Below are 14,369 nucleotides of genomic sequence, written 5' to 3'. Positions count from 1 at the left end.
GAATCTTACTACAGAGGTGGTGCACACTGCCTGTAAATATAATAATTGCATAATTGTTAATGACTTTGAGATTGATTATTCTGAAACACTTCTAACTAATGAAGGATAAATAATTTTATGTACCATACAATTTATAAGAATTTTCATATAAAAACACCATTTCAACCAATTGAAGTTCGAATATTGCTTATAATATTTACTTAAGATTTGTTATACATATATGCCTTTAGATATAAGAATTTTATTTATATATTATGTGAGATATGTATGTATGTTATGTATGTAAAAGCATATGTAAAAATGTGCTTTTATTTGCATAAGGCTTACATAAAATCTTATTCGGAGTTAGAATTTCATTCACGGAAATTGCTATTGGATCAATGGATGCATTAGACAATTACAAACAAGTTATTAAATGCTGAAAAAGTATTCAAATTCAATGCCATTCAAAATCTGTGTGAACAATTTTTTTTGCGTAAATTTAACAACAATAACAAAGCGGTGATTGTAGAATCAATTATCAAGGGAACGATAAATTTTGAGTGCGATTCAGGAATTGAAATTATTCTAAGACTGAAAAGTAAAGTGAAATGCTGCAGTGAGCCACGAAAAATTTTGCGCGTCAAATGATTTTTTAAATTATTCATTAAGCTTCAAATTTTAAATTTAATAACACAAATTCAATTAATTATCATTGTTTATCATAACAAATAAAATAATAATGTAAGTTAAGAAGGATTTACCTTATATAAGATCATAGTATGGAAATGAACTCACGGTTCCTTGCAGAGTTTATAATTTAAAATCTGGGTGGCGGAGAATCGATCGTTTGAATAATGCCGGTGACGCTGCGTCTTTTCCACGACGGAGTGTCCAGCCTCACAAGCAAGTTCAACGCGCGGGTGAAGCAACACGCAGACTACCAGAGCAACTGCGCCTTCAGCGACTGGCAGGGGCCTGGAAGTACATATAAGTTAACGAAATACTCAGAAAATTACGGCAGGTAAATCATATATCTGTCGAATGTTAAGATCGGCTATTTAATTTCATGTTGTGTGCTGATGTTATAGATATAACTATGTGAGTGAATGATGGTGTCTATAGAGAATATAATATATTTTTTCTGATATTCGTTGTGAAAAGTAAACTGAACTTGCATTCTCTTAATTTTCTTTGATAAATTATGACCTTGTTTAGAATTTACTGTTAATGTATGGAGAAAACACTGCAAATTTCGGTCAATTCAGGTATATCTTGCAGAGAACATAACAATAGCTCCGCTAATGAAAAATAATAACCTAGGGCAATTAGGTTGGTATAGACGCCGAATTATTGTTCGTATTGTTAAGCCCGGACCAACACTATCCTGTAGTTTTCTACTCATCTGGACTGTTTTCTATGCTAACGTTTTCTGCGATTTTTTTTCAGGCCAGACCCCAACAGTAAGTCAGCGGCGCGTGCTAGAGAGGCTCAGCTTAGCATCATGACTGAAATACGGTAAATTATTGTTAAATTTACTGGAATTCCAGTCTAAGAACCCGAAATATGTTGAATAAATATGTTGAATTATTTATTATTGTAATTCTATCAATTTTAAATTTCTTCAAGCGAAAATTTTCATAGTAGATGTTCTTATGAGGAAAACACTCAAATTATTTCTGTTCATGGTGCAAAAAAGTGAATTATTTGTCGTGTTCGAATAGATGAATGTACTCAACCGGCAAACATTCTTCTATTTTTCAATAAACCCAAAACAAGGTAAATAGGCCAATATAATGCAATTGAATCGAAGTTCATAATCACACCATTGCTCCTGGTTTATTACATTATCACAAATGTCATCACTGCCTATCATCAGGAAGTTTGCGAATGAAGCAACGACAAACCTTAAGCAATTATTGCGTTGAATTGAATAATAATACCATTGTAGTTTTGCAGGCATCTCTGCTACATGATCTTCGAGTGTGCAGAATGGAAAAGCAAGGACGGTTTTGCCGCAATAACTTTTGGGCGACTTTTTAGCGTGAGTATAGGAGCTGTCTTTATAGTGCTCTTCTGCAGCTTCGCATTGCTGAAAATTTTGCTATTTGATTGTAAATATTTATTTTTCCTATTTAAGGATAAATTACTTATTCCTTCAGGATTTATTCTTCCTATTTATTAATAAATTACTTTATGTAAATTTATGCTATCGTAGTCGATCCTTTTAATAGAAAATATAAAAATTTTCGCACGGCTGTGTGATCTACTCAATAGAACCTAATTTATTCAAATAGAAATTAACCGCATCTCAAACATCCGAACAGGGATATTTTAAAGTCATTTCATGAATGAATTGTATAGTAAGACGCAAAAATTAGTGAAAAACATGAATTTGAGCAAACTGAAAGCAAGATAAAAAGGTTTATCAATTGCAGCCAATAAAACCGAATTTAATTTTTTTATAAAATAATTTTTATATGCGCTATGTTTGATGATTAAAGCTAAAAAAATATTTTTATTTGATAAATTTATTAAGTTTTCGGCTTATAAGGATAGTAATCTATCTATAGAAATAACGAAAATCAATATCAGAAGTAGTCTTTGTATGTTTCTTTGTTCAGATTTACAAGAACATCTCCGACAAGCTCGTAGGCACGTTGCTGCGGGCCAGGAAGCATGGGTTCCTGCACTTCGAAGGAGAGATGCTCTACCAGGTGACAAGCGGGCCTTACACTCATTAAATTAGTGGGTTTTGTCGAGCGTTATTTCAATTGCTTCATGTAATTATTTGCTCTGTGTGTGAACTTGAGTGTTATAATAATTAGTTCATCTAATTATTTGCATTGTGTGTGAACCTGAGTGTTATATTAAATTAGTGGGTTTTGTCGTCCTACATTGATGAGTGTAAGTATGATATGTAAATTCATATCGTCCCACATATTCATATATCGTCCTAATAATGATGCTCATTAATTCTCTCCACAATACGAGCAGACATCAGGGTCAGGTTGATCCAGCACCACAAAGGCAGGAAATGTTTTTCATTATTTGGACAATCCGAACTCATTTCTCTTGGTGTACTTTGTTGAATCATGAAACATTGATAACAAATCTTATGAGTTACGAGATATTTTTTGGCATTTATTTCTTATGCCACTTCGCGCAACTGTCTACTTACTGATGTAATTTTTATGGTGAAATGATGTGGACATGGAGCAAACGAGCTATCAATATAGAAAACGCGTACCTATTTTGCTCAAGGCACACCGATACAAATCTTCAAGGCGGATCGATAAAAATATTTTAAATTACGAGAGATTTTCACGTATTTTTTCTGATACTAGTCTGGACATTTTTACTTCCTGATAGTTTGTAATGAGAAAAATTGTAGTTTACGATTTGCATTCGGAATGATCAAGCTATAGATCTAAAGTCGTGCCTAACTCTTTTAATCATTAAGCTGCACCGATAAATAGATTTAAAGTTTGTGAGCATTTAATGTTCTTATTTGTGATGCCTGTACATTCAATTTTTACGTTCTAATTATTTATAACAAGAAAATTTAAGATAACGATAGGGAAATGGAGAAAAAGGACTATGAATAAAAAGGCATAAATACTAATAAATTATCAATGGGAAGAAATAAATCATGGCATATCTACATAAACATATGCAAAGAGTAACATTCGATTAAAAATTTACTGGATATGAGTCCATTATGAATTGTGAGTATTCAAACTAAAGTATATCAATCTTTGCTTCATCAATACACACGAAGTGTCTGTCACCCGTCACACGAGAAATAGATAGTTGAAAAACCTGAAATTCTATTCTATAATTCTATGTTATCATTTTATAATGGCATGGGCATTTTTTATAAAATAACATCATGATATATTTGGATGAAATTTTTGCACTCAATATATGAGAATCATCGATGATTCAGCGGCGCGACGACCACAAGATCATCGAGCTGAGCAGCAACATCAACTCCATCAGAGCACGGTTCGGTGAGCGCCCTCTGGTGGCCGGCGGCGGAGAGGTGCAATGCAAGGTGGGCTATTCTTATTTTAATTTATTTTCTGATGAAATATTTACTGTTAAAGTATTTTTTTAGTCATATAGGCTTTCCTATAACTTTATTTATCGTTTCGATATTCACCGCTAAAATAAATTATTTAGTAATATAGGTTGGATTGAAAACAGGAGCAAATTTTGCTGCAGCATCGAATTAATGCAATTGCCGGGTAGTAATTCAATTTGAAATAAACGGTGGAACTTACCTTCAAGTGCGGTTTACTAGCATTTGAATAAAATAATTTTGGCAGTAGTAATTTAGAGCATAAATTGCGACCTAATGAGTGAAAGATTGAATTGTTAGGAAACCCCTGAATTATAAATTTATTTTTTTTCTATTCTTACACAAGTTGTAATATATTGTATTGAATTTTACTTATTGATGCAAGATGCATGTAACATGACAGTGAAAATTTTCTCTATTTTTTTAGTGATTACTTATGTTCACGTTGACCTCGTATCCGTTCAGCGACCTCTTCTTATACACTTATTCATACATTAACCTTGTATAAACCCAGTGAGCTCGTATATTAAAAGAAACCTTTTATGCTTACCGTGATCCCGTATACATCCACTTCTTCCAATAATAACAGTAACCTATTATATAAACCGTGACCTCATTTATATTCAGTGACCCGTTATATTAACTGTAACCCCTTATATAGAGTCTTCTTAAAACATACGTTTAACTCGTATACATTCGGTGACCTCGTATACATTGAGTGACCTCGTATTTATTCGGTGACCTCGTATACATTCGGTGACCTCGTATACATTGAGTGACCTCGTATTTATTCGGTGACATTGTATACATTCGGTGACCTCGTATACATTGAGTGACCTCGTATACATTCGGTGACCTCGTATACATTGAGTGACCTCGTATTTATTCGGTGACCTGGTATCCATTGAGTGAGCCCTTATATTGGTCAGGCAGACGACTCTCCCGGGCGATGAAATTCCAATGGGGCCGAAGAAGGCTTAAGGCTTCAGCGACCCGCTGATTTAAGCAGAAGATTTTGGCGGCTCGACATGTGGAACAAGAAAGAAACTTGAATCGGAAAGAAAAAATAATTGAAGGGGCATTGGAACGGATAGGCAGGGAGCAGAAAAGCTACGAATAATAATACAACGAAGAGAAAAATGAGCATCGTCAAAGTCACAATCGTCATTTTACAATACGAAAACGTCGAAAATTACATTTTTAAAACAGCTGGATTACTATATTTAATTATTGAACGCTTGCGAAGGGCGATCTTCTAGTAATAAGCACATAGATCGCTTACCGAAAGAGTGTCAGGAAATCCTCAAAATATAATATATGATATGAAAAAATATAGGATGAAAAAATTATGAACATTGGCCAAATTCTGAGTTGAGAGAGAGAAGGAAGAAAATGAACAAAGGTGAAGGAACGACGGGTGCGAAAATGAATATTGCCACTGCAAGATGAAGAAATATAATTAAAGACTTTGAATTGAAAAAAGTGAGGGCTAAATTACATTTTGGTAGAAAAAGGACTTAGATTCCGGCATTACTAGGAGTCTTTCAGGGACGCCTTCGGGAAGACCTCCGGGGAGACTTTCGAAGCAGACCTTAGGCAAAGATCCTCGGAAAGAATTTCAGAGGAGACCTCAGACCTTCAGATGAGACGTAACGTTTGAGAACTTGGGAAGAGACACTTTGCGAGACCATCAGATTAGAACAACGAAGCAGACCATCTGGGGCGATTTCATAGGCAGACTTTTGGAGTTGGGTAACTTCAGTATAGAAAGCACAGGGTAAGCGAGGAGGAGAGATAAGAACGGGAGAAGATGACAGGAAGGCAATAGGTAACTGTTGGGAGATATAGGTTAATTTCCTGAGTCCCTGCCCTGCAAGCCGCGTAATGACTGCATGAAACGCCTTCAAGAACAGACTAGACGAAGCTATGCAGGAGCATATGTTCAGTCTTAAAATGCCCAGCAAATTACGGACCAGGCAATAAGTCCAGACGAAGCTATGCAGGAGTATATGTTCAGTCTTAAAATGCCCAGCAAATTACGGACCAGGCAATAAGTCCAGCAGCTATCTCAATCAATCGTCAGTTATGGAAAGATCGGGTTCCAAAGGCCGGATCCCTTGTGAATCAAGTCTCGAAAAGTTCAAGAATCGGCAACAGGCCATGGGCCTATTTCTTCAGTGCCGACACTTCTATTCTATTCCATTCTATTCTATTCTATTCTATTCTATTCTATTCTATTCTATTCTATTCTATTCTATTCTATTCTATTCTATTCTATTCTAGTCTATTCTATTCTATGTCGAACGTGTCAACTTTGGATATTGTTGACAGGTGAGAAGGAATTGCGAGGTGTGATGGGGAAAAGGAAGATGGAAGTGAAAAAGGTTAATGGTGGTCAGTAGAGGAGGAATGTTTAGAGGAGAGAAAGGAGAGTGAAAAGGCAGCATACAGGAAAGTAAAATTTAAACGGTTGGATGGTTAAAAATGAGTAGGAGAATATGTGTAAATAAGGAAGGTCTTATAATTAACAAGAATGAAAATTGTTATCGTGTTTTAGCTGAAAGAATCATGTTAATACAAAATAACGTTTCAAAATATACGGCAATGTTTTAAATATTTTATCAAACGCCATCTTTTTCTATCCTTTTGATATTTAAACCTTATTAGTAGGCAGAATAAATCGAAATGTCGTTGATTTTAAATTCAGTACAGAACTATTTGTAAACATGATCTACAATATTGCTAAAAACTCTAGAAGTGTTTGGCTAAATAAGTATCAATTTTGGAATGAATATATTTACAGAGTATCTCATGACTTTTCAGTAATAATTCAAATGAAGAACTTCATCAGATCAATCTGTTCATTTATAATAAACGAGCAGCTCCGATAAATAATCCAAATAAATATCATAGAGATTGTTAATAGAGATTGTTAAATTCTACGCGGCCTACAGTCGGGTTCTCAGGGGCCAGTTCTTCGGGCAGTCGTAAGTACAAGTGGTCCGATGATCACAAATGGTCCGATGATCGCAAGTGGTCCGATGATCGCAAGTGGTCCGATGATCGCAAGTGGTCCGATGATCGCAAGTTCGATGATCACAAGTGGTCCGATGATCGCAAGTGGTCCGATGATCGCAAGTGGTACGATGATCGCGAGTGGTACGATGATCCCAATAAATACGATGATCGTGAGTGCCTCTTTTATCGTACGTGCTACGGTGATCGTAATTTCCTCGATTATCGTGAGAGTTGCAATGTCTGTAAGTGCCACAACGATCGATAAAGTCATTATAATCGATGATTAGAAGCGTCACGATAATGTTGAACGCCACGATGTTCTTTTGTGCTGCGACCGTTTTTAGTCCCACTATATTCTTGATGCCACGATTATTGTGAAGTCAATGACAACTCTAATTCTTGTTGATTTCAAGTTATGCGGTAAGCGTAAGATAACTAAGATAACTGCTGTGAAATAAGGAAGACTTGGCAATCCGTGACTTGACTAAGGAAGAGTTGGCAATAAATACGCGAAACAAGAGTAACTGAAATTAATTACTAATGACATAACATAACGCAAATATGACAAGCAATTGAAATAATAATACAGCTGATTCAAAGCCAGCAATGTACATGGCATTGAACGCGAGAGCTTGTAATGCGTTCTTAATAAATGTATGCATCATCACAAATATGACGCATGATAAGCGCGATTAATTTTGAAATTTATTTTTCAACTCAGAGTTCTTATTTTCCGACATCCGAGATCATTCATTGTGAGCTCTTTGCTCTTGTTGGACACTAGGGAACTGAAAGAGTAAGGCCAATGAATAAGCTGAAAATAATGACGAAGAGGAAAGGCTCGGCTGGTATAGCTTCACACGCAAAAATAATGAGCAGTTCTTGGGTATCCATTAGCCGTCAGCGGTCAGGCAGGGCTTATTGCTCAACAGGATTGTGGTCATTGCTTGTATTTGCGCTTCATTACCTATCAATAATTCCCAAGTTTCAATTCCACTGATTTTTGTACTCTTCTTGCTTATTTTTTTCGTAAATCTATCTTAATAGCTCCCAAAAATTTGCATATTCATTGTAAATGAATAAATTTGTAGTCATTTTCATTTACTTATATCTGCATGAAACTAAGTTCCTGCTTCAGCCATAATTGAATTGTTAGCTCTCAAAAAATGTATATATCGTTTGGTCAAAATTTTTTAACTCTCTCCTGAATTATGACACTCTTTGAACGACATCGATGATGGTGGAACGGTCAATGGTATGCAGTAAAGTTTTGTGCTCCCACTCTCTCTTTTTAGCGTTTCTCTCTGCCATGACCTTTGCACATTTCCCTGCTCATTGGATCGGTCGGTCGGTCCGGTCGGTCGGTTCGGTCGGTCCGATTCAGGTTACGAACTTACGCTCGCTGAGGGAACTCTTCTGGTGGCCATGTGTGGTGACGACGACGACGACGGTTGCAGGGTGATGGTGGTGTTGCATAGGCCAGCTGTTGAGAGGTGTAGTAAGGGCAAGGCTCTCATTCGCAGCCAAAGCTTCAGCCGAGGAGCTTGTGTTCGCTAGAGTGTTACTCCACACTGTTGCTTGTGATTCCCAGACTAGCTTCTCTATTGCCTCTTTTTTTCTATAGAACTGGTGACTGTTATCCGGATATCATTTCACTCTTGTCTGAAACATTAAACTTGCTGTACATTTTGTGGCACTTGAAAAGGTTACGTGACTCGGAAGGCATTTATATGAGGGTATAATTTGAAGCCCGGCATGCCCGGTATGGGTGTTCGCAGGCTCTCACGAGAGGCTTGCTGTCGCCAACATCATCTCTGGTCGGTCCGAAAATTTCGCTTCATGGATCGGTAATTTAATAGCAGAGAATTGTTTGAAATTGTTCTAGGGATGTGAGGCAGGTTGTGAGGTAAACAAAATTATGAGTTCACTATTAATAAGTTGTTATAAAAAATCCCTATGAATTACATAGTGATCAAAATTTTAGAAAGTATGTTGTCAAAAAAATTAGTTGTAAATAAATACAATTGGCACCGAGTCTTTATTTGACATTATTGAATTATTTGATGGAATGGAGTATTATATGGTTAGTCGTGTGAGGCTTTTGAATAAATATCAGTCCCTGTTAAAGCGTATACACGTATTAATACTTCACAATATTACATATGTTACTGATCGTGTAGTTTGAACTATATAATAGATTAATGCGCGCTTAAAATGAACAGAATTGGTTGCGTGTACTTCCTGTGAGTGGCTGCATATCCTAAAAAACTATTTCGAAAATTCAGTCGCAACTTAGGAATCATTCGAAGAAATTTTATCGAATCTTGAAGCTGATCCCGGACCCGACGAAGCCGCTGATAAATAATAATAATGAATAATTTTATATTTGCAATGAATTGCATGTTTAAAATTAAATAGTTACCGCTGATATAGATGATGATTTTCTTTCGAACACCTAAAATATTGTATGCAGGTTTCAGAGGCGTTTAAATAATATAATAATAATAATAATAATAATAATAATAATAATATTAAAAATAATAATAATAATAATAAAGTCTGCGAAAAATTTGTCATTGCAGTTCCGCGTCGATATTCCGATCATTAAATATATCAACATATAGATGTTGACAATAGATCTCCCATTATACGTGTTGACGTAACTCTGAATGATGCAGAGTTGTGCCGTAAGTTTAATCGTGCAATGCTCCCAGGCATCACTTTTAAGTCTCACATGACATCTCGTTTCTAACACTAAGATTTAACGCTCATAGAATTTTCGGGCTTTAATTCATGATCTCACGCTGTTAAATGTTTACCAAACACAGCATACTTCAACTGAAGTAGAATTAAGATTGCGGTTGCATATCATTTCTCACTCTCATATTTCACTTGTTATTGATATATCTGGTACATGTACAATGTCATCGGTATGAAAAAAAGTCCTCTGGTATTTAAAAAAATGACTAATTTTCTTTGTAATCAGTCATTAGTAATTATAATAATATTTATTTGACATTCGCAATGATAATGTTGAATATTAAATAATTACTATGACATTAATTAACATTATTGACGAATGATATTTACAACAAGATACGCTCGAACCCCTGATTTACAACAGGCTTGTGAATCATGCTGTACGGAGGCCGTAAAGCAACATTTCAACTCGACGAGTTCGAACTCTTCTCGAGTTTGTTTGTTGACCCACTGGGGTTTTCTCTTGACTGAGAAAAAGTTTTGTGATTGAGAAACCTTACCGCAATGTAATACACTTAAACTTGTTTTCGCGGAGCTCAGGTTTAGATATTTAGATACCATCTTTTTCGAAAATTCCATTCCAAAATTATTAAAACATGGACTTGAAAAAATTTATGTCTCGGCCATTTTCATCTCTAGAGTATGATAATAATAAAGAAATTACATGTGATTTCAATATGATCTAAAAAACGCAGAATTCGGGCACTGAAAATTGCACTACAAATACTTTGTACATAAAAATATAAAGTTTTATTGATACACTGGGCCCAATCTGCTTGATTGGTTGAACTTTCTGCCTAAACGAATTACTCAAACTGAGTATCTGCCGGGAAAGCCTTTTTAGTGTCATTTTGAGCAATTGCTTCATAAATTGCTGCAATAATGGCCATTTGTCAAGTTGTTGTCAATTTCACGTCACATTGCACCTATTATAGCTCAGTATCTATACTCATTCTTAGGAGCTCAAAACCAACCTGAATCATAATATAATAAAACCAACCTGAATCATAATATTTGTTTATGTTAGGTGGGTTGGTAAACAAAACTCTAAAAAAGTTTATATAGGTAATCACTTGAATAGATTAATGGATAAAAAATATATTTTTAAACATTTTTGTGTCTGAAATCAGATAAATGAAGGATCCTGACACGAATATTTTCAAATATAGTGCACACAAATGTCTCTCAATGTTCAGTGAGCGAGGCATGCTCCCATCGACATGGCATCACGTTCAAATTTATTGGGCATAATTCTCCAGTAATTTATAGCAGCAAGCAAAAAACCTGCTGACGTCCCCGCCTGACTGTTGGATGATCCATTTTTTGTAAATAAAATACTTTGCACAAACATCAATTTTGGATTTAATTTGAGTTATTTATTTTCTTTAATCTTAATGATGATCGGAGATTGGAGTGATGTCATATGATTACGATATGATGGTAGCATTCGGTGATAATTAATCGTTAGACTCAAGTATGGTCGTAATTTTTTGTATTATTTGAGTAACAATGATATACAATCTTGATTATTTACTTATACTAAGTAAGGGGAGAACACTGATGTCAAATTGGCCCGTATAGAAAGTCGTGCGTCATCGCTCTTTTACCATCAACAATCGAACATAAATTAAGCAATAATTTGATAATCTTCGTCAATGACAGTAAATATCGAGACAAATACAAACTCGTGAGCTTAATCGACTTGCTCATTCCCACAATCCTGAAAACAGGTTCCTTCAAAATTTACTAAGCAATTTTAAAATGCTGAGGCCGTGAATGTTATTCAGACATGAATTTCTGGAGCTCGCCCATCCCACAGTGAGGACAGTGAGGCCACAAGCAGACACTTACACTAATACTGCCAACACACTTAGTGCCTGTCACGCGAACCCTCCGAGCTGCACGCTCTTACGACCAAAATATTTAAGTGAACAAGTTTGAAGTTAACGCTAAAAATATTGGTTAGACTCTGAGATTACTCAGTAAGGTAATTCAACTTTACCTGTTCCTAAAACTTAAATAATCTGGGAATATTCTGGCTAACAATGGCTTCCACTGATACGTTATTTAGAATTGAAATATTCAATAAATTAAATTGAACACGATATTTAATAACTTTCAATTTTAAAAATCAATTTCTAGTTAAGTAAGCTTTTAGGGGGTATTGGGTCATATGATATGACACAAGCATTAAAATAGCCTCGACATTATTTGTATCACTTTAGATCTTGAAATCCGATCTGTATAAGGACCACAATAAACCACAAGATAAACCACAATAAATAAAATATCTTGATGAAATGAATGCAAACGAATCATAATTTTGTTTTGAATTGCTTAATTCATAGTCCGCCATCTGAGGCCGTGTACCGCCGAGTGACTGAATAGTTTTTGCTTTAATAAAAGCGCCGCGACATTCTCGCTGCAATGTTTTTGCTGACGCTTCAGGGATTTTGCAAGAGGAAGGCCTGGGCGGGCGTCGCCTTTGAAGATGGCAGCGGAATATTCATAAGGTATCGCTGTGGCAATATCGGGGCACTCCCAGGCTCAGCTTGGAGCAAAGACGCTACTCGAAGAGTTGCATCAATAAACACATACAAGCTTTTTGCAATTATACATTAAGTTAGCTTTTTACTGCGCGCGATATTTCTTCATCGAGATAACAGTGAACAATATTCTCCTTTTTTTGAACTAGTCATTAACTTTTCACGCTCGAATGATTGACATGAAAATTGTATGTACATTTTTTTGTGGTAGAATCCGATTTTGAATGCATCAATGAAGACAAAAATGACTTGGTATTGTCAATCATATAAGAGTTCCTCGACTCTGTTTGGCCAGAGAGGAACTCTTGCAGCCGTTACTCTCTGTTAGATTCCATAGAGTAACTCTCTGTTACTCTCTGTTAGAGACCACAGAGTATCTCTCTGTTAGTCTCTTTTAGAGACCAGAGAGTATCTCTCTGTTACTCTCTGTTAGAGACAAGAGAGTAACTCTTGCAGCCGTTACTCTCTGTTAGATTCCCTAGAGTAACTCTCTGTTACTCTCTGTTAGAGACAAGAGAGTAACTCTGGCAGCCGTTAATTTCTGTAACGTTTTAGGCAGATGAACGGTGGTTACGAAGAAGATTCCACAAAACCTGCGCTGTAGATTATATTACTACCTAAACACACCAACCTAATCACTGAGTGCACCTCTCTTAATGCAATGTAACGAGAAAACAGAAAGCGGATTAGACAAATTTTATAATCCTTGAACATTGTTTGCGAAATTGATTGCAGCTGGCACATTGAAGAGGCGGCCTCTGCCATTGATTAGACTGCGGTTCTTTCCATTGCAGATCCGTCAAATCAATCGCTTCCAAATATCCAAGCCATGCAATCAGTTCAGCTCCAGTTCTTTGCAAAGTCAAAATAACACATAAGCAGCACTCAAAATAAAATTTGACCTAAAATATTTTTCCATTACGGTTGGTAATCAAAAACATATTGGCGCTGTAGAATTGCAGCTTTTAATTGTGCAGATTCTGAATTTATTTCTTTCGCTTTATAAGCTATAACTTCTGGAGGGTCCGCTCATCGCCGGAGTTTTTTCAACTGGTGTGCGTATTTTTTATAATCATCCTAAAAATATTTAATATTTTACGGACTTTTTGATAGAAAATAAATTTATAGGACTAAGCAGAAGTTTTACAGCAGTGAACGAATTATAATTCCATAATATTGCTCAAATATCTGAAAATGCTTGGATATTTTTAAATTCATATTGTAGCTTTAACTTCTGAATCTGGAAAGTGACATCTTTTTTATTTGTTTTGAACACTGATTTTTTTAACAACATGGCTTCCAAAGTGATGGGAATGTAATAAAAAGTTTTTGCGCCGATCGATGAAAAATTAAAAAAAAAAACAGCTTCACGAATGTAAAACCAGTGATTTAAAACTCTTTTAAAACTATCGTATCCGTTTATCGGATCAGTTATCAGAAAATTGTTCACGGACTCTCAACTTTTGTCAAATGCTTTCAGCTCAGCGTTCATGTCACTCTGAAATAGATAATAATTAGTAGTGGCTTGCATTTTTCTCCAATGCCCATTCGTCGCATTTATCTGGAATAAATTCATATGTCAATGGTTTTTAGGTCCAGCCTTATAACTTTCAGTTTCAATCTTCTAATGCATCTTTCAAACATTTCATGGACAATTTTATCAAGTGAATGATTATAAGCGGATCGTGAACCATTCTGTCCAGAATTGATACTGTGGATATAACCGCTTAGCGGCCTTGACAGTCTTCCACGTTGTATAAATCTCAACCCACGGATGGGCCGCCTTTAATTACAGCTGAACACGCGTACTATCCACATATACTGTCGTCCCTGCTAATAAGTGGCTAGGCTGCGTTTTTTGACGCATCCATAAATTCAGCTTACAAATTCGTATCCAAAATCCGTCAGGATAACCAGCATAATGAAGACCTCCTCCTTCTCTCTCCGCGTCATGAGACGGGTGAGTAGCGCGTTATTCTTAC

At 35.8% G+C, this 14,369-nt stretch overlaps 1 protein-coding gene across 2 annotated transcripts; it reads left to right on the top strand.

Annotated features, from left to right (window-relative positions):
• On the top strand, positions 1-6,011 carry LOC108671051 (actin-binding Rho-activating protein). 2 transcript variants are annotated; one of them, XM_018158533.2, is made up of 7 exons: positions 1-32; positions 790-1,003; positions 1,429-1,497; positions 1,939-2,023; positions 2,604-2,696; positions 3,929-4,036; positions 4,997-6,011. In XM_018158533.2, the coding sequence occupies exons 2-7, from the start codon at positions 837-839 to the stop codon at positions 5,042-5,044; spliced, it is 570 nt and encodes a 189-aa protein (XP_018014022.1). In that variant the 5' UTR covers positions 1-32; positions 790-836; the 3' UTR covers positions 5,045-6,011. The 2 variants fall into 2 exon arrangements, with proteins under 2 accessions (XP_018014022.1, XP_018014023.1); XM_018158534.2 differs by having other exon boundaries at positions 4,993-6,011.
• The last annotated feature ends 8,358 nt before the right edge of the window (positions 6,012-14,369 follow it).

The sequence above is a fragment of the Hyalella azteca genome, unplaced genomic scaffold (genome assembly GCF_000764305.2).
Source record: "Hyalella azteca isolate HAZT.00-mixed unplaced genomic scaffold, Hazt_2.0.2 contig9153, whole genome shotgun sequence".
Taxonomy (NCBI): domain Eukaryota; kingdom Metazoa; phylum Arthropoda; class Malacostraca; order Amphipoda; family Hyalellidae; genus Hyalella; species Hyalella azteca.
Note: the sequence above shows the minus strand (reverse complement) of the source record. Positions and strands in the feature narration are given on the sequence as shown.

What these genes read in the sequence shown, in the direction of transcription:
- LOC108671051 (XM_018158533.2), top strand. Translation starts at nt 837, where the DNA reads ATGCCGGTGACGCTGCGTCTTTTCCACGACGGAGTGTCCAGCCTCACA. An exon ending in TACTCAGAAAATTACGGCAG is followed by an intron (nt 1,004 to 1,428) that starts GTAAATCATATA and finishes ATTTTTTTTCAG; the next exon opens with GCCAGACCCCAACAGTAAGT. An exon ending in AGCATCATGACTGAAATACG is followed by an intron (nt 1,498 to 1,938) that starts GTAAATTATTGT and finishes GTAGTTTTGCAG; the next exon opens with GCATCTCTGCTACATGATCT.